This window comes from Phascolarctos cinereus, unplaced genomic scaffold (assembly GCF_003287225.1).
Source record: "Phascolarctos cinereus isolate Bilbo 61053 unplaced genomic scaffold, phaCin_HiC Scaffold_2;HRSCAF=192, whole genome shotgun sequence".
Classification (NCBI taxonomy): domain Eukaryota; kingdom Metazoa; phylum Chordata; class Mammalia; order Diprotodontia; family Phascolarctidae; genus Phascolarctos; species Phascolarctos cinereus.
In genome coordinates, this window is record NW_027555625.1 from 34,133,412 (window position 1) to 34,156,154 (window position 22,743).

At 46.3% G+C, this 22,743-nt stretch overlaps 2 protein-coding genes and 1 long non-coding RNA gene across 3 annotated transcripts; 2 read left to right on the plus strand and 1 right to left on the minus strand.

The window, feature by feature from the left end:
• Positions 1–7,886: 7,886 nt before the first annotated feature.
• On the minus strand, positions 7,887–14,056 carry LOC144455731 (uncharacterized). Its single transcript, XR_013484433.1, has 2 exons — positions 11,891–14,056; positions 7,887–8,252 (listed from the first exon to the last, which is right to left on the minus strand). It is a non-coding gene; the product is annotated as an uncharacterized LOC144455731 (long non-coding RNA).
• On the plus strand, positions 14,040–18,341 carry LOC110196353 (E3 ubiquitin-protein ligase RNF181-like). The gene is made up of 6 exons (XM_020969518.2): positions 14,040–14,122; positions 15,648–15,781; positions 16,065–16,180; positions 16,394–16,468; positions 16,852–16,917; positions 17,866–18,341. Exons 1-6 carry the CDS (start codon positions 14,055–14,057, stop codon positions 18,103–18,105), a joined length of 699 nt encoding a protein of 232 aa, XP_020825177.1. The 5' UTR covers positions 14,040–14,054; the 3' UTR covers positions 18,106–18,341.
• Positions 18,342–19,851: 1,510 nt separating this feature from the next.
• RNF181 (ring finger protein 181) lies at positions 19,852–22,053 on the plus strand. Its single transcript, XM_020969502.2, has 5 exons — positions 19,852–20,213; positions 20,544–20,677; positions 20,895–21,010; positions 21,446–21,520; positions 21,930–22,053. Exons 1-5 carry the CDS (start codon positions 19,867–19,869, stop codon positions 21,987–21,989), a joined length of 732 nt encoding a protein of 243 aa, XP_020825161.1. The 5' UTR covers positions 19,852–19,866; the 3' UTR covers positions 21,990–22,053.
• The last annotated feature ends 690 nt before the right edge of the window (positions 22,054–22,743 follow it).

Below are 22,743 nucleotides of genomic sequence, written 5' to 3' on the forward strand. Positions count from 1 at the left end.
CAAAAGTCCATGGGGTCACATAGAGTTGGACACGGCTGAATGACTGAATGACAATGACCAGCCTATGTTAGAGTTTAAATACACAGAGTACATTACCTGTACTTGCAATCCATCAATGGCATGGTCTGGTTACACGTGTTACCTTTGCTCTCATTACTCCGGGAGCACCAGAAGGCAACCTGATCTCTGGCCAGATCGTCCTGCTTCTCCTGCGGTGACCTGCTATCAGCTCTGTAACCCGCCAACTCTGATTGTGTGGCTGACCCTCAGTCTACGCGCTAGCCTGCCTCCCCAGTTGTGGGGTTGGCCTGGGTTTTGTCATCACTGTCTCTGTTCTCACTGAGTCAAGCACTGGTCTCTTCTCTCTTGGGTCCTCTAGCATTGGGGTAGTAAGTAGTAATGACAACAGTAACAACAACAACAAGGCACTCTTATTTGGTGCTTTAAGGTTTGCTAAGTACTTTACAAATATTAACTCATCTGATCATCCCAACCCTGGGAAGTGGGTGCTATTTTCATACTAATTTTACAGATGAGGAAACTCAAACTTAGGTGACTTGCCCAGGGTCACACAGCTAGTATCTCTCTAAGGCCACATTTGAACTCAGGTCTTCTTAACTCCAGGTATAGCACTCCAGCCACTGCACACAGCTTTTGGTTACAGCCCTCCTGTTCTACTCTTCTCCAGTAGACATCCCCCTCAGGCCAGAGCCGCCTCCTCCTCCTCCTCCTCCTCCTCCTTCTTCTCCTTCTTCTTCTTCCTCTTCTCCTTCTTCTTCTTCCTCTTCTCCTCCTCCTCCTCCTCCTTCTTCTCTTCTCTCCTCCTCCTCTCTCCTTCCTCTCCTCCTCCTCCCTCTTCCCTCCTCCTCCTCCTCCTCTCCTCCTCCCCTCCTCCTCTCCTCCTTCTTCTTCTTCTTCTTCTTCTTCTTCTTCTTCTTCTTCTTCTTCTTCTTCTTCTTCTTCTTCTTCTTCTTCTTCTTCTTCTTCTTCTTCTTCTTCTTCTTTTCCTCATGGCTCCTCTATATCATCTTCTTCTCACAGTCTTTTTCTCCATCCAGGGACCTCTCCTTACAGAGTTCCTGGACCTGATTTTGTCCTCCCTCTAACCATAATCATCCAAGTTGTAGGAACATTGGGCAGCTTATCAGTCTACAAAATAGTGCAGAGAGTGCATCAAAAACATCTTTTGCCCAGTGGGGAGTTATTCTGTCTCTCTGGTGAGCAGAAAGAAAGGTATGATGGACAGTTGGCCAGGCAGGCTCTGAGCACTGGGCTCTGCTTACCAGATGCAGGGATCATGATTAAGATGAGGAAAAGTCTGAGTGTTGGTGGCCAATGGAGGGTCAGAGAATTAACCAATTCAATCACAGGCAGTCCTGTGGGGGCCTCCGTTCAGATAGAGTGGAAGGGATGAGCTCAGAGGCAGGCCTGGTTCTGCTTAATATCCCAGCCAAGAAGGCCCTTTGGGAAGAGATGGCATCTAAGAAACCAGGCCATGCATCAGCACAGCAAAGCAGCCTGGGCTATTCCCAATGTCCAGGAGTCACAATGGAAGTAACTATTTGGCTTATGAACAAATTTATTCATGATGTTTCAGAGAGAATGCAAAAAGTGGTTACACTTGTTGCCGTATAAGTCTCATTATTGGAATGAATATATTGGTTATGTAATTTACTTGTATTTAGATGCCTTGAGCTGATTTTGTATTTATTCCATGTATACTTATATATGTACATATTATTGTCTCTGACAGAATGTAAGCACCTTCAGTATATGATTTGTTTCATTCATTGTATTCTTACCCTCAGTCAGTGCCTGGAACATAGTAGGAACTTTATAAATGCTTGTCAATCTTTTGAACTTCAAAATACGTGTATTATATATGCTATATTTTTATTATACAATGTGTCATTATGACTATATTATATCATATCTATCTATTTGCTTTGTTGCTCTGTATTTGTTCACTGTTTTATCAGTAGTGTCCAACTCTTTGTGACCCCGTTTGGGGTTTTCTTGGCAGAGATACTGAAGTGGTTTGCCATTTCCTTCTCCAATTCATTTTACAGATGAGGGAACTGAGGCAAACAGAGTGATGTGACTTGCCCAGGGTCACACACAGCTAGGAAGTGTCTGAGGCTGGATTCGAACTCAGGAAGATGAGTCTTTCTGACTCCGGGCCTGGCTCTCTGTGAACTATGCTGCCATCTAGTTGCCATTGTTCTGTATGCTATGTATGATTGCTTTGCAAGTCTTTCATATTACTCAAAATTACTTTTGATCTAAATATATTAACTATTATAATATGTGCTTTTGATTATATGCTGAATGTTGTACCTGTTGCAAGAGCTTATGATTGCTGCATGCTATGATCATGTGGCTAGGTACAATATATCTGGAATTATAATTTTTTTTTAATTTGGGGAGAAGGTACAAAGACCTGAGAGAGACCAGGCTATGGTGTGTAGTTGGGGTGGAGTAGGGTAATAAGGTCACTTGCTTTTTCAACCTTTTTTAGTCAGCATACCAGTACTAGCTGAAAGGAGAGGACAAGGGGAATATGAGAGTTATTTGAGGAAAGAAAGAAAGAAAGAAAGAAAGAAAGAAAGAAAGAAAGAAAGAAAGAAAGAAAGAAAGAAAGAAAAAAAGAAAGAAAGAAAGAAAGAAAGAAAAAAAGAAAGAAAGAAAGAAAGAAAGAAAGAAGAAAGAGATAGACAGATGGAGAGACAAAGGACAGCTAGATAGATAAGTAGGTAGATAGATAGGAGTGTAATTAGTTTCCTTACCATAATATCACTTAGCTCCTTTTTCATTTGAAGAAGTAAAACCTTGTGGATATTGTTATGTGACTGCTGAACTGAGAGTCAGAGGAGATGGTAGAGGAGAGAGTTAGCTAAAGCAAATGAAGGCAGAATGCTTCAATGGAAGGGGCACAGAATTGGCAGGCAGAGGGCACTGGTTCCAGAATCTCAGAAGACCTGGATTCAAATCTCATTTCTGATGCTGATGATGCTTGTGACCTTAGAAAGGCCCCTTAACTTTTCCAGGCCATAGTTTCCTCACCTGTAAAATCAAGATGTTGGGCTAGATCTCTTCTGAGTTCCCTTCCAGACCTGGAGGTATAAGCCTCCTGTGAAAGAGTTTAGAGAAAAAGGCAAACAGAAGAGTTAGCTATTGTCTTAGAGGGCTGGATAAGGATAGCTATAGTCTACTCTGTAGAGGATAGGCTTATTTAACTCAAAGCCTCAAGGAGATAGAGTACAAAGTTGCATAAGCCAGTGGAAGACTGTGCCTAAGGTGAGGACTATAGCTGAAGCACAATGAGAGGTTGCAAGAGATTCAGTGGGAGGCTTATTAACCATAGCACTCCACAGTGGATAGTTGAGTTTGCTAAGAGAGCCGGTTAACAGTGCTGCAGTTCTCTCTGTGAGGGAGAGGCTTACTAACCATAGCCTTCCTAGTGGATATTGGACATAGTAAGAGCTGGCCCAGGGGCAGCTAGATGGCGCAGTGGATAGAGCACCAGCCCTAGATTCAGGAGGACCTGAGTTCAAATCTGGCCGCAGACACATAATACTTACTAGCTGAGTGACTCTGGGCAAGTCACTTAACCCCATTGCCTAGCTAGAAAAAAAAAAAAAAGCTGGCCCTGAAAATAGCCAGATAGCCGAAGACTTGAAGAAAATAGTGTGAATACAATTTCCAGTGGTCATCCAACAGAGAGAAACACCACATGAGGCAGGTCAAACAGAAAACAGCAAATTAATATTGCTAGAAGACACTGGCAAACTCTGTAGTGTGGGAGATATGTGTTACCTCTATATTGGTATGCTTTGGTCACATGTATTTCATGTCATGGGCCCCTTCATGAGAATGCCCTTGATATACATATTCCTCAAGTGGGTGCAGAGATGATAATCTGAGATCCTATGTGCATGGATGTGGAGGATTGTCCCTTATGAAATGAAGGATTAATATCCATTGCTTAAGGCACATAAAAGAAGTAGACATTTTGACCTACCTTTCTGGTAGGATAATTAAGAAGCTGTTCTAACTTCGACAACACCTGCCTCCCCTCCCCTCCACGTTGGGTCTAGGTTTGGTCTAGAGTTCAGTAAAATAACCATTTGCTTGTAATACTTCATAAATCTATCACAAATGCTGCTTTTCCCCTTCCCTCCACCTAAAATTTTATTTCAGGAAAATCTCTAAAATACAGTTCAGGTACAGCTGATTTCCCATTAAGATGCTTATCTCTTTTCCCACTTTGGGTGACCACACACTTAAATAATAATAACAATAGCATTTCTATAGCACTTTAAGGTTTGAAAAGCTACTACTAACTTATTACATCTACTAACTCATTTGATCCTCCCAACAACTCTGGGAAGTAAGTGGTATTATTATGCCCATCTTACAGATGAGGAGACTTAGGCAGGCAGAGTTTAAGTGACTTGTCCAGGGTCACACAGCTAGTAAATGTCTGAGGCTGGATTTGAGCTCAGGTCTTCTTGACTCTGAGTCCAGCACTCTATCCAGTACACCACCTAGCGGCCAACAAGCAATTGTAAATATTCAGCACCTCCTCTGTATGAAATAGAAAGATAATGAAGGCAATGAAGGTAAATTAAGATTCCAGTTAAGCAGCTGCTTCCTAGGTAGGTAACAGAGACAAGCATTTGCAAGCCTAGTAACAGCCAAGGCATGAATGGTTTGAGGTCTTACATTTTCTCTTTCCAGGGAAACCATTCGGTAGCTTAGACTGTATTCTTTCCCAAAGGACCAACTCCAAGAAGTAGCTGGGGATAGGAGTACCAGCATTTACTCCTCCCCAAAGTCACAACCACAGACGGGTGTCTCATCATGGCGGCCCTCTTTCACCAGCTGAGGATTGCACTCATGATCCCTGGATGACTGACTGGTGTATTCTGAAGGACAAAGATAACCAGGACCCCCTCAGAGATCTCCAAACTCAGCCAATTGCCATGTGAGCCCAAGCCCTTTGAATTCCCAGGCAACCAACCCATTCCAGGTGTCCTAGCTTCCCTCTGGCAATTGCTTCCTATAAGTCCCAAAATCCATGAGTTCCTACAAATGAGAGAGAGACAGAGGCAGAGACACAGAGACAGAAAGAAAGAGGCAGAAGGACACAGAGACAGAGAAAGAGAGAAGGAGAAAGAGAGACAGAGAAAGGGAGAGACAGAGAGAAAGAGAGAGAGAGAAACTTACCACTGCATTGCTCATGTCTTTCTGGCCTGGCTCTCTAGTCTGATGGTTAAAAACTAGCTGGCTTTTGTTTTGTTTTGTTTTTTGTTTTGTTTTGGTGGTAGTGTGGGGCTCTGAATTTCTTATATCTCTTGGTCATGTGGTTCAGTCCGTCCTTTAGTGTGACCCATTCAGATGGATATTTTTATCACATCACACCATTTTTAAAATTTTGGTATTTTCCTCTCAGTTCTCTGATTCATTCTTACTACTTGAAGCTTTTTGTGAAAACCAGCGACATGGAAAGGAAGGTTCCTTCTATCTTTAGAGGCATTACACCAGTGTACCCCATGCGTGAGCCCTTTGCAAATCTCCTTTTCCCTTTGAGTATGTCTGCATTTCTGGGCAGACAAGCTCAAGGTTTACAAGAGGAATGTTTTGTGTTGTTTTTTTATTACATTTTAATTTCATCAAATGCCTTTGTTATGAGTAAAGTGTGTCCTCCAGTTAACCATTAAAAGTAAATACATTGGTGGGGGCTCATGACTATGGTTTGAACTCAGATTAACTAAATTGGGGCCCATATACAAAGTTTTGGAACTTATCAACAGTAGCTTACTCCACAGCCAAAAACTTCAGTTTCTATATGGTACAAGTCCCATCAATTAGTGACTCATCTATTGGCAAATGCAAGAGATTTCTGGTGGCCATCCCTCTCCTAGAATAAAAGTGCTCCCAAGTCCTCTAGGCTGCTAGTGGTATGTCACATAAAGAACTTGCTTGGATCTACCTAAACCAATCATGAGGCAGTTGACTAAATTCTTGAGAACCTATTCAAATTCCTCATCCCAACAATCTTGAAATGGTACCAGAGGGCTCAGGCCAGACTGTGTTTTTTTGCCCTACTGTGTTTTTTTCATGTATATACCCATGAGTGAGATTATTGAAAAACTTAGTCATCATGGCATAAATCTTTATGAATTTCCAATAGTAGCCACCAAATCCTAGAAAAATCTTTAGCTCTTGAAACAATTTTATGATCATGACCAGATAAGTACATCTATCTTTTCAGGTTCATAATTCAGTTTCTGTTGAGACACTATGTAATTAAAACATATAGATACAGAGTTAAAAATGAAGGATGGAACAAAATCTATTATGCTGCAGGCAGCTCTCAGAAGGAGTTGGAATCCTAATCTCAGATAAACCAGTGATTAAAATTAATAAATCCTAGTGAGAAAAACAAAGAAATATTATGCTTAAAGGCAACATAGATAATGAAAAAAATAACAATGTCAAATATAAGTACAACCAAGGGCTTAGTGGCTAAATTCTTAAAAGAAAATCTAATTTGATTATGAGGATGAAGTTTGGCCCCAGAGAAGAAATGACACGTGGGGAATATGGATATGGAATATGGCATATATTGTCTGACTTAGCTGATTTGCCTGTTAGTTTTGCTGAATTGGTTTTTTTCCCTCTTTCCCTTTTATTCTTCATTATCAGGGATGACCCACTGGACAGAGGAGGTGGAAGGAATATACTAATAAATGAAGATAATGTAAAAACAAAAATCAATAAAAATGTAAAATAATAACAAAATGATCTAAAAATAAAATTAACCCTGTAATTGTTGGAACAAACAAACAATAACAACAAAAAGAAAAGGTAGGCAAAAAGCAAGAATATATTGATAGTAGCACAAAAATAGTAACAGACTTTAATATTCCTCTTTCAAAGTTGGATAGACTCAATAGAAAGAGAAACAGAAGGAACACATAGAGCTGAAATTTAATTGTTCTATGGTGAACAGGAATATTAAAGGATACATGTATTTCTCAGTTTCTTATAGTTTCCTTTAAAAATCGATTATATGCTAAAGTAGAAAGAAATCATAAAGAAATATAAAAGGTCAGATGTAATAACATTCTTCAGCGACCATAACACAATAAAATTAGTAATGAAAAGAGGAAATATGACCAAAAGAAGCAGACCTAAACTGAAACTAAGTAATAATCTCCTAAATAATGACTGGGTGAAAGAATAAATCACAGGAAAAAATAAATAATGATGTTGACTATAGTGATAACAATGAAACAACATATCAAAACTTTTAGGACACAGCTAAAGTAGGGAAATTTATAAGTCCTTCCCATACCCCGGCCCCAGTCCCAGGCTGTTACTCCTCAGGGGGATTACCATGAAGCTAGACCTCTTCCAGCTTCTCTCTCTTCTCAACTCACTTGAAAACTTATAGATGACCCCTAGGGCATGTCCAAATATCCTTAACACATCCAAATCCTCCAGTATCAAGTACCTTTTCCATTTCATCTAAACCCTATTATTGATTGATTATTTTTATTTGGTTTGGCATCAGAAGACCCAAGCACAAATGTTAGGTCTACCATTTACTAGCTGTGTGACCTGGGGCATCCCTTCATCTCTTTGGGTCCCAGTTTCATTGATTGCAAAATTAGGAGGTTGGATTTGATAACCTTTATGATCTCTTTCAGCTTTAATCCTGTGTTGCTAAGACCAGTGGCATCAAACTCAAATAGAGGTGGCATATTGACTTAGCAAAGCACAAATTACTGTTTTTTAAATAATTTAAACTGTATTAAATATATTGTATTTTATTTATTTTGTTAAACATTTCACAAATATATTTAAATAGGATCTGAGGCATTCAGGAGTACTAGAGGCTGATTTGCTGCCTGGACACTGTGAGTTTGACACCTCTGTCTAAGACCACCCGTCTATTTGAGAAATGTTCATGATCTTGACCTAGCACTTAAAAGTATGTAGAGTCTTTTACATGAGTCATCTCATTAGATTTTACCACACCTCCCTTATGAGGGAGGTATTAAAGCTGCTATCACCTCTAATTTACAGATGAAGAAGTTGAGGCTCAGAGAGGTTTACCAAATTGCCATGGACAAGGAGCTAGCAGGTGTTCAAGGCAGGATGTGGTCTAAGATGGTCTTTCCCTCTTGCTTCTGCATTCTTTCCATCACACTATTCTGCCGCTCTCCCTGGATGACAGCTTGCTAAAAATAGGAAGCAATGTGATATCAAGAAAATTCATGCACAGCAAGTGTTGCCACAGCAAAACCCCCTCCAGGTTGGTTATTCAATCCCTCCCTTCTGTGGCCTCTTCTCTTCTCCCTCCAGGAGAGGGGCCTATTACAGGCAGTGCTGGAAGATATACTCAGCATCTAATACAGTCTTCTCCTGTCTTAGGAGAGTAAGTTATTCTTTAAAAAACAAAAACAAGAACAAAACAAAAAAATTCTTTAAAAAACAAAAACAACAATAAAAATTATTCTTTAAAAAATAAAACCAACACCCCCAAATTATTCTTTAAAAAAAAAACAAAAACAAGAACAAAAAAAAAGACCAAAAAATTTCTTAAAACAACAACAACAAAAATCTCTTGGGGTAAATTCTTATGTTGAAAAAACAAAATTACCGTTTATTTCAACTGGATAAATTTTATGCATTCCTGAGCCCCTACGTTAACAACCGTTTATACCCACTGATATTTGGTGTTTATTTAATTGAAACTTCGATACATATATAAAGAAAAAGCCAAATGAACCAATGAAAACAATGGCAATGATAGCACACTCAACAGTGGGCTAGTGGATAAATCACTGGATTTGGAGGCAGGAAAACCTGGGTTTAGATCCTGCCTCAGCAAATTACTATCTGAGGGGCAGCTAGGTGGTGCAGTGGATAGAGTATCCAGCCCTGGCATCAGGAAGAGTTCAAATCTCACCTCATACACTTAGTAGCTGTGTGACCCTGGACAAGTCATATAACCCCAATTGCCTCAAGAAGAAAGAAAGAAAGAAAGAAAGAAAGAAAGAAAGAAAGAAAGAAAGAAAGAAAGAAAGAAAGAAGAAAGAAGAAAGAAAGAAAGAAAGAAAGAAAGAAAGAGAGAGAGAGAGAGAGAAAGAAAGAAAGAAAGAAAGACAGACAGACAAACAAAAAAGAAAATGACTGAGTGATGTCAGATAAGGCTTTTCCCTCTTGGACTCAGTTTCTTCATCCTGTAAAATGAAGACATTGGACTTGAGGACCTCAAAAGTCTTTTCCATTTCTAAATCTCTGATCTTATAACATCCTTTGGGAAGTAGAGAAGACTATAAAGTAGCAAACCACAAGTACTCTGAGAGGAGAGCTTAACACAACATACACTCCGCATCAAATTGCCAAGATGGTGACTGCTATGGTGGCCCTTCTTTGGAAGTGCTCAGCAATGAGTGAAATGCAAATTAAGTGAAGGAAGGTGTGCCTCCTGTACAACATGTTGTGAGGTGACTGTCCCAACTCACACTTACTCTCCCTAAAAAGTTGAGTCCTCAGAGATGGCTACCATATCTCTTGAAAGCTCTAGGGTAAGCACTGAGGGGCACTGTCCTTCTAAACTTATAAGCCCCCACCGATATCTACCACCCCCCTCTGTGATAACTTTTGGTATCAGTTAGGCAGGCAGACTCAATTCACATCTAGAAAAGGGCGGGGTTTTTTTGAAGGAGTAGGGTAAGAACAGTTGATATAAAATATCCCCCAAAAGACAGTAGCCTCCGAGGGAATGTGACCTCAACTTTACATAGAGTACATGTAACCAGAAGATACCTCACAGCTCCTGGAAGTTCTATTTCTGGAGTCCTCCAGCTGTCCCCCTTAGCTATGGTGGAATCTTTCAGCAGGGTTCTTTGTAGAGCCTCGAATCTATCCTTGGCTCCCAACACAGACTCTGCCAATGCTGTCTTGGGGACACTGCTAGTATTCCAGTGAAAAACCAGAAATCCTCCTCTGACCAAGGTGGGAAGAAGGTGACAAAGACAGGATGGAGGAAGCCAAAGAGGAAACAGAGAGGCTCTCCTCTCCCTCTCCAAAGTGATTACTTCTCAGGGATTTGGCTGAAACGCTTTCTCCTCTCTTGATCTTTACTCCTGTAACTAGAAGGCAAAGGACCAGGAAGTACCCAGCTCCTAAAGAAAGACTGGACCTACATAATGTCAGCTCAGAGAAGAGATAGGTTTGCCCTGCTTGAGGGTAGACCAGGAGAATGCATCTGCCTCTCCCTAGGACCTCAAACCCAGCCACCAGCAATGCCTGTCATTGGCGGAATGGAAAGGATATCACCCAGCTGCAGAGCTTGCTGCCAGTAAATGCAAGCTCCAGAGTGTCCAAGGAAGAGGTTTCTCCCATAGTCCTTCCTTGGGACAGTAGAGCAAACTGACCAATGGGGAATTAAAATGCCTGGAAATGCTAGTAGATGACCCATTGCTATAGAATCAAATTCAGTAAATCAAATGACTAGGGTCCAAACTGGGAGAGCTGACCCTGTTCCAATGGATAGAAGGATCAGTATGACTCTAGTGGGAAGACAAGTCCAGATCAGTGGACTCACTCCTTCCCCCATGGAAGCTGCCTTCCTGAGCCAATGGTCTGAGCAGATCCAGCTGGACTCCAGTAGAATCCTGCAAAGAAAAGTAGCAGTAGGAAGTGCCATAAATTCTCCCAGGGAATGAATAAGGCAGCTACTTCACTTGGGCAAGAAAGAACCTAGATGTGCAGCAGAGGAAAGGATAGTCCAGTTCCTCATTCTTCAAAAAGAGAGAGGCTGGGAGACCACAAGGAAGAAAGTCTGGGCAAAAGACTTTCGTGGTAATGACCCCCGGGGACAACTGCTCTCTACTCTAAGAACACTGAGCTGGTGGCATTAAGGGAGCATCCCAGGACTGACCAATTCCCTACTATGGCTGCAAACAAAGGGCATTCTTTACATAGATCTTAGCACAGTGCCTGGCAAACAATAAGCACCTAATAAATACTCCTTGACTGGGGGACTATTTTCTCCTTAGGTCATCCTATAATGAGTGAACGGGGCTTCATTGAATAGGGTGGCTGCCCCATTAGATGTCTGGGCCTTGGAAGGCCAAAGGTGAGCTAAGCTTAATCATCATCTATTATGACCTTGACTGTTTTGTTTCACATAGTCACAAAGAACCGGTTCCCTTCCACAACACAGCCCTCCTTGAGGTCCAGGCTGCCTACCAGGCATCTCCAACTGGATGTCCCATAGTATTCTCAAACTTGACATTTTTTGTTGAAGCAACCACTACCTTTCCAGTAACCTAGATTCTTAGGTTGGAATTACATTGTACTCTTGTTCAGTCATTTTTCATCATGTTTGACTCTTCATGACCCCATTTGGGGTTTTCTTACCAAAGATAATGGAGTAGTTTGCCATTCTCCAGCTCATTTTACGGATGAGGAACTGAAGCAAACAGGGTGAAGTGACTCACCCAGAGTCACACAGCTAGTAAGTATCTGAGGCTGAATTTGAACTCAGGTCCTCCTGACTCCAGGTCCAGCACTCTATCCACTGTGCCACTTAGCTACCTCTGCGTATAGTAGGCATTTAATAAATATGGCTTGGATTGGTACCTATTTTGAATCTCTTTTATGGTTAGGAAGATTTTTCTAACCTCAAGTCTAAATCTGCCCTCTTTGCCCTGCTCTATTGCTCTAGCTGGATTTTCCAGGTTTATTGAATGAATTAATGAAAAGGAATTTGTTAATCACTCACCACATGCTAAGCAGTACACTGGGCTAAAAGCTGGAGGTACAAATAGAAAAGTAAGGCAGTCGCTGCCCTTAAGAAACTCACATTCTAATGGGAGAGACACCAAATACAGCTTTCAGCCGCAAGTCAAACATGGCCCTTGGATGAGTGAGGTCCTCAGGGAGAAGAAGGAAAGTAGGTGGTGATGCATTTTCTGGAGTGTCATTTTCATTGATAAAATCCCATGCATTGAGGTATTCAGTGATGCCAAGGATTTTGGTGATGAGAACTTCATTTTCTGTTTCTTTGGTAGCTGTGGCTGCTGGGAAGGTGGGGGCTACAGCACTTTCAGGGGAAGTTGCCAGGTCTCTCCTCCACAAGGGTTACTCCTTTGAATGATGGCTGGAAGGGTGGCTTGTGGTATGTGTGTGTCTGGGGGTGTGTGGTATGTACACACACTGTATTCTTCCCATTGGTTTTGGGCTTATAAACTGTTTCTAGGTGACACTTGGGGGTAGGGGTAGCTAGGGTGGCAGTCCCCCTTCTCCACTGAGATTGCTCTCCTGGATGAAGACTTGGGGCTGGACTGGAAGCAGGGCAGGTGGTCTGGGGATTTGGGGCACAAAGGGGACTGGGCTGTCCCCCCTGGAGTCTCTGGGGAAGTAGTGGCTGAGGCAGTGGTTTGACCAACATGGTACATGCCACCTCACATCTCTCCTTTAGCACACCTTGCTACCTCAGCTAAGCTAATTTGCTGGTTCTGTTGGAGGTAGTGGAGCACAGGGCTGTTTAATTTTGGCCTTTGCTTCCCTAGCATCTAGCACACAGTAGGTGCTTAATGAATTGGTGAATTTCTCCCCATGTCTGCAATATTCTCCCTCTCCATCTCTGCCTCCTAGACTCTCTGGCTTCCTTCAAGCCCCAGCTAAAATTCCATCTTTTGTCAGGAGACATTCGTGAACTCCCCCTCCCCCCGATGCTCACACTTTTCCTCTAATTGATAATCCTCAGTTTACCTTGTTCCTACATAGTTGTTTTCATGTTGCCTCCTTTATTAGACTGTGAGTTCCTTGAGACAAAGTCCTCTTTTGCCTTTATACCTGTAGGGCTTGGAGAGTAAGTCTACATGTTATATGTTGCTTACTTTATGCCAGCTGTATGCACGAGGTGGGTGTGATACTATCCCCATTTAACAGTTGAGGAAACTGAGGTTAAGTGACTTGCCCAGGGTACCTGGGCACCTGAGACTGGATTTGAACTCAGGTCTTCTTGACTCCAGGCCCATTCCTCTATCTTCTGTGCCACCAGCTGCCTCCCCAGCTGCTTAGCACAGTGCCTGGTATAGAGTAGGCACTCAGTAAATGCTTATTATCTGACTGACTTTTAGTTCTGCCCTCTTGGGCTAAGAAGACCAAATCTAGATGACAGCCCTTCAAAAATCTGAAGGGAAATGTCACGTCCTCTTGAGCCAGACATCCTCAGCTCTTTCCTCATATGAAGTAGACTCAAGACCGTTCACCATCCTCACTGCTTCAGCAACGTCTTCCCTAAAATACAGGGTGCCAGGTGCAGGGCTCAGAACCCAGGAAGCGCTTAATAAATGCTTTTCGTTCGCTCGTTCAGTTGCTCATGCATTCAAGCACCGATTCTTTCTTTGGTTCATACATGCATTCAGAGGGGGTCTGCCCGGGAGTGCTGCTGCCCGAGGCCAGTGAAGAGGAGGCCAGCCCCGTTGGAGACTCCAGGGCGGGGCGGGGCGGGGCGGGACCACGCTGCGCTGCGGAGCTTGCAGCTGTGCTTTCCATTCCCGGCTGTCAAACCCCGGAGCCCCGCCTCCCGCCAGAGCCTGGTTCATCTCGCCTTCCCATTGGCCAGAGGCCCCGTCCCAGAGACCTCGGCCCTATGAGAACCCAAGGCTGAGGCCCTTCCCATTTAAAAAAAACAAAACCCAGCTCAGGTCACCTGACCTCCAAAAGCCAATGGAAGCACCTATCTAGGGATTCCTTTTCCAGCCGCAGCCCAGACGGACCGCTATGCCCGCCCTCCTCCAGCGTTGATTGGGTCTGCCGTGTGAGCGCGCCCTCTCATTGGCCGGCTCGATCGGGGAGGAGGCTGGTGGGGAGGCTCGTATCGGGAGCGCTGAGTCAGCTGCTGCAGAGTGGGCTGGGTGGGGTTGGGGGCTGCACTTGGGCTTGACCGGAGCCAGACGGGCTGGTCGCTGCTGGTCTCTGCCTCCCGCTGCCGCCGCCCGCCGCCGCCCGCCGCCGCCATGGAGAACTTCCCAGAGGAGATGGATGAAGAGCAGTATTGGCAGAACGAGCTGCTGCATCTGGCGCGGTGGGCGGGGCTGGCCATCCCTGGGGATTATCCGGGCCCGCCTTGGCCTGGGCGGGGATTATCCGGGGCTGTGTGTCTAGTGCAGGGCTAGGGGTTATCCGGGGCTGGAGATTGTGGGGCCGGCAAGGGCATGCGGGTGCTGCCCAGTCCGGCGATGGGGGATAATCCTGGATTTCCTTGTCCAGAGATGAGGGATTATTCGGGGATCCTCTAGGGATTATCCGGGGGCTGCCTAGTCTAGGGATGGGGGATGATCCTGGCTTTCCTTGTCCAATGATGAGGGATTATGCAGGGGTCACCTTTTCCAGGCTGAGGTTCGTATAGGGACTATTCGGGGGCTTCCTAGTTGAGGGACGGATTTTATCTGGGGTTTCCTTGTCCAGAGATGAGGAATTATCCAGGTGTCTCCTTTTCTAGACTAGAGATTATTGGCGGGGGTGGGACTGTCTAGTCCAGAGCTAAATTGAGGACCAGATTTGTTCAGACTAGGGATTGTGTGGAAAAGAGAGGGAGGTGTGTGCATTCTTGTGTGTGTGTGTGTGTGTGTGAAGAGTGGTTTATTGGGAGCTAGGGATTACGGATTATTTGGGGGCTGAGTTTATGGAATGGGAAAATTACCTCATATTGAGGAGGGGGAAATTATTGGGGGAGTAGCAATTTCCGAGTTGAAGATTATTCTGGGACTGGGTAGCTGTTTGTCCTAAGATTTGGAATAAAATACGAATAAAATCAGGGGGCCAAACATTAGGTTTATGGTGTAGGGTGGGTAAGGGGAGGGGGAAATTAAACCAGGGGCAAGGGATTATGTGATGGGAGGAGTTGTTTTGTGTGTGCATGGGGGAAGTGTCCAGAGAAGGGCATTGCTGGAGGGCAGGGGTGGGGCATCTGGAGGGGTGGGTGGGTTGGGGGAAGGATCTAGTATCTGAGAAGACTTAAGGCTGAGATTTATCTGGGAAAGGGGGTGCTGGAAGGATGGATTGTTGGGGTTTTGGGGGCATTCACTGCCCTGGTGTGTGTGACTCAACCATCTTTGCAGTGAACACCTTTTTTTTTTGTCATTGTTTTTATATCATGGTCATTTCTCAGTTTACATTTCCACCCACTCCTCCGTTAAACTCACTCTGCAACAAAAAAGCACACTTGAGCAAAGCCAAAGGAAACTGTATCTGACGGTGCATGTTCCATCCCCATGGACACCTCCCCCTTTCAGACTGAGAGGAGGGAGGTGTGTCCTCATCCGTCCTCTGCTTGTGAGGCTGTCATGAAAATCCATCAGAGTTCCCGCTGTTTTAGAGCTGGTTTCATTTACCTTAGTGTGATTATTGTACGTGTCATTTCCCGTCTTGGGCATTTCTTTATGCCGGTTTTGCCGTGTTTCTCTGGATACTCTCGACAGTCATTTCCTATGGAGCATGTTTCACTCACGAGCCATTACTTAGTCATTTCCCCCCAGTCATCTTATCACAAACATACAAAGTGATGCTAGGAATATATTGGTATATTTGGGGACTTTCTTTCTGCCCAGGACACTTTTCAATGGGATGGGCATTGAGCTGCCAACAGGTGAGCTCTTTAGCTGGGAAAACCGACTTCCTCCTCCCGCTGCCAAGAGAGCCGTGGAGAACCTGCCAAAATCCACCATCACAGGGGCCCAGGCTGGTGAGGGGCCTTCTTCCTCCAAGGCCCTCCTTTATCTCTGCCACTTCCCAGTTACCTGTTTGACCTTTAAGGAACCAACATCATCCCCTCCCCTTCTTCCTCTACCCAGCATGCAACTAATTTCCCTGTTCAATCTTCCAGACCAGGCTGGGTGAAAAAAAATTCAACGAGGGGGTCAAATACCCCTACAGACTGACCTGCCTTTGAGGAGGCAACACTGGGAGGGGATTGGGGTGGGAAGGTGGAGGAAACAGGGCCTGATGGGATGGGCTTTCCCTCTCAGACGCAGGTGTCAAGTGCCCCGTGTGCCTTCTGGAGTTTGAGGAGGAGCAGACTGCCCTGGAGATGCCCTGTGAGCATCTTTTTCATTCAGACTGCATCGTTCCCTGGCTAGGCAAGGTATCCCCAGCTTCCCAAACAGTCCTTCTGGTGTCCAGCCCAATTAATATACATTGGCCTGCCCATCCATAGATCTTGAATATCGGGGATGACGGACAGAAGCTTTCTTCTAAACATAAGCTTAAGGCACAGACCCCAGAGGTGACACCATGGGAAGGGAGGAGAGGGAGAAATGGACCCTGGGCCATCTTCGTTCTCACTCTGTCTTCCCAGACCAACAGTTGCCCTCTGTGCAGATATGAGCTGCCTACAGATAATGAGGACTATGAAGATTACAGGAGAGAAAAGGTAGGGCCAGGCTTGGGGGAGTGCGTATCCCCTACTGCCAGACCCGAGATGCTCTGTGGAGGTGTTCCGTTCCTTAAAACACAAGGCCGAACACTAGTGGAGACAGGAGAATAGTGCTAACCCCAGTGGCATCGTCCCCCTGATGGCTTTAGAAGACCAGGATTTGAGAGACTGGTTTTTTACACCTCTCAATTCTAAGATCCTCTTCACTCTGTGACCACTTTTAATGATCTGTGACTTCATGGAAGTGGGAGGGGACTAGCCATGTCCTTCTTTCCAGAAGTCCATTCCCATAAGTCCACCAAAGGGCCCCATGGCAGCTCTGGGTGTGTGGGGAAGTGGGTTGTGTAGGGGCATGAGCTAACATGGGCCTTATTGCCCAGTCAGGGAAGGATCCGGAGATGTGCCTGGATCCTGCTGAAAGGAGGGAGCGTCTCCTCTCAGACCAGGTCTGTAATAGGGGGAGAAGGGAGAAGTGTGATGGGAGAAGGGAAGAGGGTATCCCTGGGTCTGAGTAAATGATTGAGCCATTCATGGTGGGGGTCCCTAGGATGTCAACATGATGGTCAGAAACTTCAGTGTTTTCTTACCTCTACATTTTGCTTGTACTGATCTAGCAGTTGAGGTTCTGAGGGCTGCTGAAGACCTATGAAGTTGGGGTTTCTTTTTTTTTTGCATTTTTTTAGGGCAATTTGGGTTAAGTGACTTGCCCAGGGTTACACAGCTTGTAAGTGTCAAGTGTTTGGTCTGAGGTCGGATTTGAACTCAGGTCCTCCTGACTTCAGGGCCAGTGCATCCACTGTGCCACCTAGCTGCCCCTGAAGTTGGGGTTTCTTAAGGATATAGGAGGTATAGTGTAGGATCAATAAGGGTCAATGCTGAGTAGGTAGTAAGGCTTCCTGATTGTGGTCAGAATTAGGATAAGGGTGATTTGGTCCTAATTGCTCAGTGCTGGTCGATGAGCAGGGAGTGGTCCCAGGGCACTCAGTCCAGTCCTGCCTTCCAACCAGATGGGTTGGGAAGGGACCATTGGATCATCATGAGTTAGGGAGTGAGATTGGGAGGGGTGGGAAGTGGAAGATGAAAATGAAGGAATTAGGCTTACCCAAGGATAGAAGAAGCTGTCTTGTGAGGTAGTGAATTTCCCATCAGAGGATGTGGAAATGTGAAATATCTGGGCTGTACCAGAGAATTCTTATTCAGATCCAGTCGAGCCTAGTTTCCTTCTGCAGTCTGTTCTACTTCAGGGGTTCTAAGAGGCAAGTGGAGTCTAGGAGCTGAGGGGGAGCTGCTGAGACAGAAGGCCTGCCTTGGGGGCTCCAGAGGGAAAGGGTTGGGGAGATGTGAGCCTCTCTGCAGTCCACACTGATAACCCTGGTCGGCTCCTGCCATTCCAGAATGCTTTTGCCAGGGCAAACAAAGCCCTGGCTCTTAAGCAGCCTTGGGCAGACTTGGACGGGAACATCCGGTGCCGCCTCTTCCTGGGCCTGATCATCACGGCCTTAATGCTGCCCCTCCTGAAGTGGATTATTGTGGCCACCACGGAGCGTCCTGCGAATCTTCATAACCCAGCGGCAGCGTGGCACCAGGGGGCCACAGCCAAAGGCTGGGGGTTTGAGCCACAGCCAGGAGACTAAACTGCATCATGGGGGGATGAGAAGCCAACCCCACCCAAACCACTGGGCTCCACTAAGGAGCACTGGTTGGTGCTGGAGTTGAAGGAACCCTGAGGAGCTCTCTTTGGTGGACTTGACTCCACCAGCTGTACCCCTGCACGATGCCCGCTGCCCCTGCCAACTTCCCATCCCCCTGGGGTACAAGCTAAATCACCCCTTGCTACGTAGAGCTGAATAAAAGCCCCTCTTGGGTAAAAGCCTGGAGTCTGGATTCTATATGAAGTGCTCAGGGGAGGTTCTCTGCATAGGGGGTGACAGACTTGTTAGGAAACCTGTTTCCCATTCTCAAAGGACATCTTGTCCCCAATTGAGATGGACTTTTCCCATAGTATCCATTGTTGATTCCCTACGGCCAGAGTCTTCTCCCCTTGCTCCTCATGCCAAAGACAACCTACCCAGGAGTCAGAGCACCTGGATGCAAAGTTCACCCCTGTTGTGCACAACTAGTTCACTTGGCTACAGAGCCTACCTAGGGCCTAGGATTTCCCAATCATCTGAGGAATCAAGACCAGCTTGATTTTCTATCTCGAATGCGTGTTGATGAGGCGGGAGGCAGGATGGAAGCAACTCCGTTTGTTTTTAGCAAAGCACTTACTTATATAGTAAAATAACAGGACTCTTTCTCAAGTTACAATGACTGTATAGCCCATGCTGTGCTCAAGGACAGTGCATGCATGTCCTGTGCACTTATCTGACTCCAATCCCAGAATAGACTGCTAATGACCATACAATAACTAGGGGAGTTAAAGATTGTTACAGATCCATACAATGGAGCACTGAACCAGGCGACCTTTGCTCAAAGATCAGCACCCGAGGGGGGCCTCCGCCCATCAGTGAGACCTCTTGAACAGCCTGTGGCCCTCTACATACTTACAGATCCCTAACACACCTCATTGCTTACGACCCTTGTGACCTTGGCCAAATCACTTGTCTCAAAAGAGAGTGTTGAATGAAATGGCCTCTGAGGTCTGTTACTGTTCTAAAGCTACGATCCTCCAGGGAGCTTTGGAGGGCACTTTATAGTGTCCACAGTGGTATCAACCTCACATAAAAATGAGGGCCACAAATCAGTACATGAGGACCCTCCAGGGTCACATTGACTCAGTTTTAAATATATTTAAATAATTATATAGTTAAATAATTCCCTGAGAGCCCAGGGCACCCAAGCCATAAAAGGCATGAGCCGAGAAGGTACTTGCATTGCGGGGCACCGTGCCCCCAACAACTGCCTCAGTGAGATCTTAGTGGGGTCCACTTTGGGCGGGAAATCGGGTGGGGTTGGACCAACCAATAGGCATTTAGTAAGTGCCTGCTCTGTGCCAGCCTTGCGCTGAGACTCAAAAGGAGGAACTACCCCTGTCCTCAAAGGTCTTAAAGCCCAGTGTACATTGGGGTCGGAGGCCCCAGGGTCAAAGTCCAGAGATGCCTCGTGACCTTGGGCCATTAATGGAGACGTTGGACTGGACGTTCTCTGCAATTCCAATATAAATGCTATGATGCCAATTAGTGGGAGGGGCAAAGAGCGGTCCACGGCCAGGGCGGAAAGGTATGACTCCTCCACACAGGCAGCCTTCCTGGAGCAGGTGAGACCCGAACCCAGGCTCCAAGGCCAAGTACCAATGGGATTATCGGGAGAAGACCTCGGGTGCAATGGGTGCAGCACTGGGACAACAGGGGTCCGTCCAGCCCTTATCTGACTCCGCCTCCTGAGGCCAGCAACCAATGAAAACCTGGGATCGCGGGCTGCCTCCATTGGCTCGAGTTTCAGACCACCTGATTCACAGAGACCAATGGAAAAGCGAGCTTGGGGTTTCCGGAGTCGCGCATCCCGGAGGGGCGTGGAGCCCTCCTTTTCAAGGCTCTGATTGGACCTTCGGACGGAGGCCGGTCTCCCATTGGTCGGAATGGCGCGAGAAGGGCGGGATCACTTCGCGTCGCATCACTGTGACAGGGGCCCCTCGCCAGCTAGGATTCACGGTTGCCATGGCGTCCTACTTTGAGGAGCACGACTGCGAGCCGGGAGTGCCGGAGGAACAGTACCGGCAGAATGCGCTCCTGGAGCTGGCGCGGTGCGTGGGGGCGTCATCGCCCGGCGTTGGGCCGGGGAAGTGATCCGGGGCTCCGGAGGGATGGGAGGGGGCGTTCTCTGAGGCTCCAAGGGATCGGAAGGGGCGTTATGCGAGGCTCGGGAGGGACGGAGGGCGCGTTATCCGAGGCTCCTAGGGGTGCCTGGGGACCAGCGAAGCAGTTATTGAAATGGAAAGTCCTGGGCTAGGGGAGGCTTTGGGAGACATCAGGGTACTGGTGTTAGAAATTATGTGGGTAAAAGGGTCCCAGGGAAAGAGAGATTATTGCCCTGAGCTAACAGCTCTCCTCCTACCCCCAAATCCCTTTTCCAGGACACTTTTCAACGGGATGGACATTGAGCTAGCATCTGCCGACTTCACGGATTGGGACCACCGACTGCCTCCTCCTGCCGCCAAGAGAGCTGTCCAGAGCCTGCCAAAAGCCATCATCACAGGGGCCCAGGCTGGTGAGGGGCCTCCTTCCTCCAGTCACCTTCCATTACCTCTACAGCCAAGGCAGACCCTATATTCTTCCTCCACCCTGTCAACCCCTAGCTCAGTCTTGGCCCAGAAGGGCCCGTGAGGGCAAGGAGAATAGACTGCTTCTGAGGCCATAGTGCTGGAACGGAATGGGGGGTGGTAAGATGTAATCTATGTGGCAGTTAATTAGCGCTTTCCTACCAGACAAGGGTCTGAAGTGCCCTGTGTGCCTTCTGGAGTTTGAGGAGGAACAGACTGCCTTGGAGATGCCCTGCCAGCACCTCTTCCATTCAGACTGCATCCTACCATGGCTGGGCAAGGTACCTGAGATTTCTGCACAGTCTGCCCCCTGCCCTCTCTCTTGTACCTGTTTCCCTCACCATTTGTTTACTTCACACACCCATAGACCTAAACTTTACTCCTACTCTTGGAATGTCAATGATGAAAGTCACAATCAAATGAGCTGTAACCAGAGGAACTGAAATTGGAGAAGTAGAAAGGGAACCCACAAGTCCCTCCCTCTTCTCCTATACCTCCTAGAATCCCTAGCTCACTCCCAAGCTACCTTCTACATGAGGCTTTTCCCAATCTTGCCAGTTGCTAATCACTTGGTATTTATTTCTCTGCGTACAAATTGTTCCCATTCAAAAACATGTAAGTGCCTTGAGGACAGGAACTGTTTTTGTAGCCCAGATACCTGTAGCACATTTAATAAATGCTTATCAATGGAATGATCATTCCTGTTGTTTACCCAGACCAACTCCTGCCCGCTCTGCAGATGTGAGCTGCCCACAGACAATGAAGAGTATGAAGAGTATAAGAAAGACAAGGTAAGAACAGATGGAATTGGCCCGACCCTCCAGGGTGGGGAAAATAGAGCCAGCCCTCATGGTATTTCCCCGACCCGAGCTCCAGAAAGCCCTGGCTTAGATGTCAAAAGACCTTGAGTTTGAGATTTGATTTTGCCACTTTGAGACTGTAGATCTGGGTAAGCCAGCCTCTGTCAGCCTGTTTCCTTTTGTGGAAGACAGGTATAAAAATGTCTATTCTTGGTCCTTCCTCAGCCTTCTGTGAGGATATCAGTAGGATTCACAGGTACAAGAGAGAGGGCAGAGTGCTTTGCAAGGCTGTATCTTTTTGACTTCTTTGGCCCTCTCCCTGTCCTACAGGACTGGGTTACTATCCCTCCTCGAATCAGGTGGGCTTTCCCCTTAACTTTTCCTACTCCCCTCCCTGTAGGCTCGGCGGCAACAGCAACAGCATCGTCTTGAATACCTCCATGGAGCCATGTACACATGATGGACTTCCTTTTCCCCCTCCCAATACTTTTCCTTGTGTCAATTAAATGGTTTCCTCACCCTGAGCAACAGCACCTTTGCCTGAGAGGATGTGTGCCCTGAGAAAGTGGAAACTTTGCTTTCATTCCATCTCTGCTAGTGGAAGGAGAGTGGGTGGGATGGAGCAGTGGGCTTCTTGGCACTCCCTTCTCTCCCCCTCCTGGAGAGCTGGCTTCAGATGGGGAGGATTCAGTGGAGATGGGAGAGAGGAGAGAACCAAAGATTAAGGCCTTGAGTTCAAAGGGCAGTCATGAATCTCTGGAGAAGGGAAGGTAAAGAACCTTACTACCCACCTTCCTAAACTCAGAGTGGGAAAAGCTATCCTTAAGGAATGAGTAGTAGGCAACCCACTTAGGGGGCCAAGCTTCTGGGGGTGTGGTCCAGCTCACAGCACTTCAGGGTTGGATGGGGTCTCTGGTGGGTACCCCTATCTGACAAGATCCCGACAAGTAGTAATGGAGACATCACAGTGAGAGAGAGAGAGTGTGTGAGTGAGTGAGTGTGTGTGTATGTATGTGTGTGTAGAACCTAGGACCCAGCCTAAGGCTGCCTCTCCAGCTTCCATTGTTCCTAGCTCTGCCCCCCTGGAGCCCTGCACGTCCAAACCCTTCTCCCCATTGGAGCCAGCCCTTCCAACAATCTGAACACAGGGCTCCTTGGCCTCGGCCAGGCTTCTCTTCTCTAGGCTAAACGTCTTCCATCCCTTTTGATCCACC

Coding starts and splice junctions, on each gene's coding strand:
- LOC110196353 (XM_020969518.2), top strand. CDS start 14,055: ATGGAGAACTTCCCAGAGGAGATGGATGAAGAGCAGTATTGGCAGAAC. Junction 15,782..16,064: donor CATCACAGGGGCCCAGGCTG/GTGAGGGGCCTT, acceptor TTTCCCTCTCAG/ACGCAGGTGTCAAGTGCCCC. Junction 16,469..16,851: donor AAGATTACAGGAGAGAAAAG/GTAGGGCCAGGC, acceptor CTTATTGCCCAG/TCAGGGAAGGATCCGGAGAT.
- RNF181 (XM_020969502.2), top strand. CDS start 19,867: ATGAAAACCTGGGATCGCGGGCTGCCTCCATTGGCTCGAGTTTCAGAC. Junction 20,214..20,543: donor GCGCTCCTGGAGCTGGCGCG/GTGCGTGGGGGC, acceptor TCCCTTTTCCAG/GACACTTTTCAACGGGATGG. Junction 21,521..21,929: donor AAGAGTATAAGAAAGACAAG/GTAAGAACAGAT, acceptor CCCTCCCTGTAG/GCTCGGCGGCAACAGCAACA.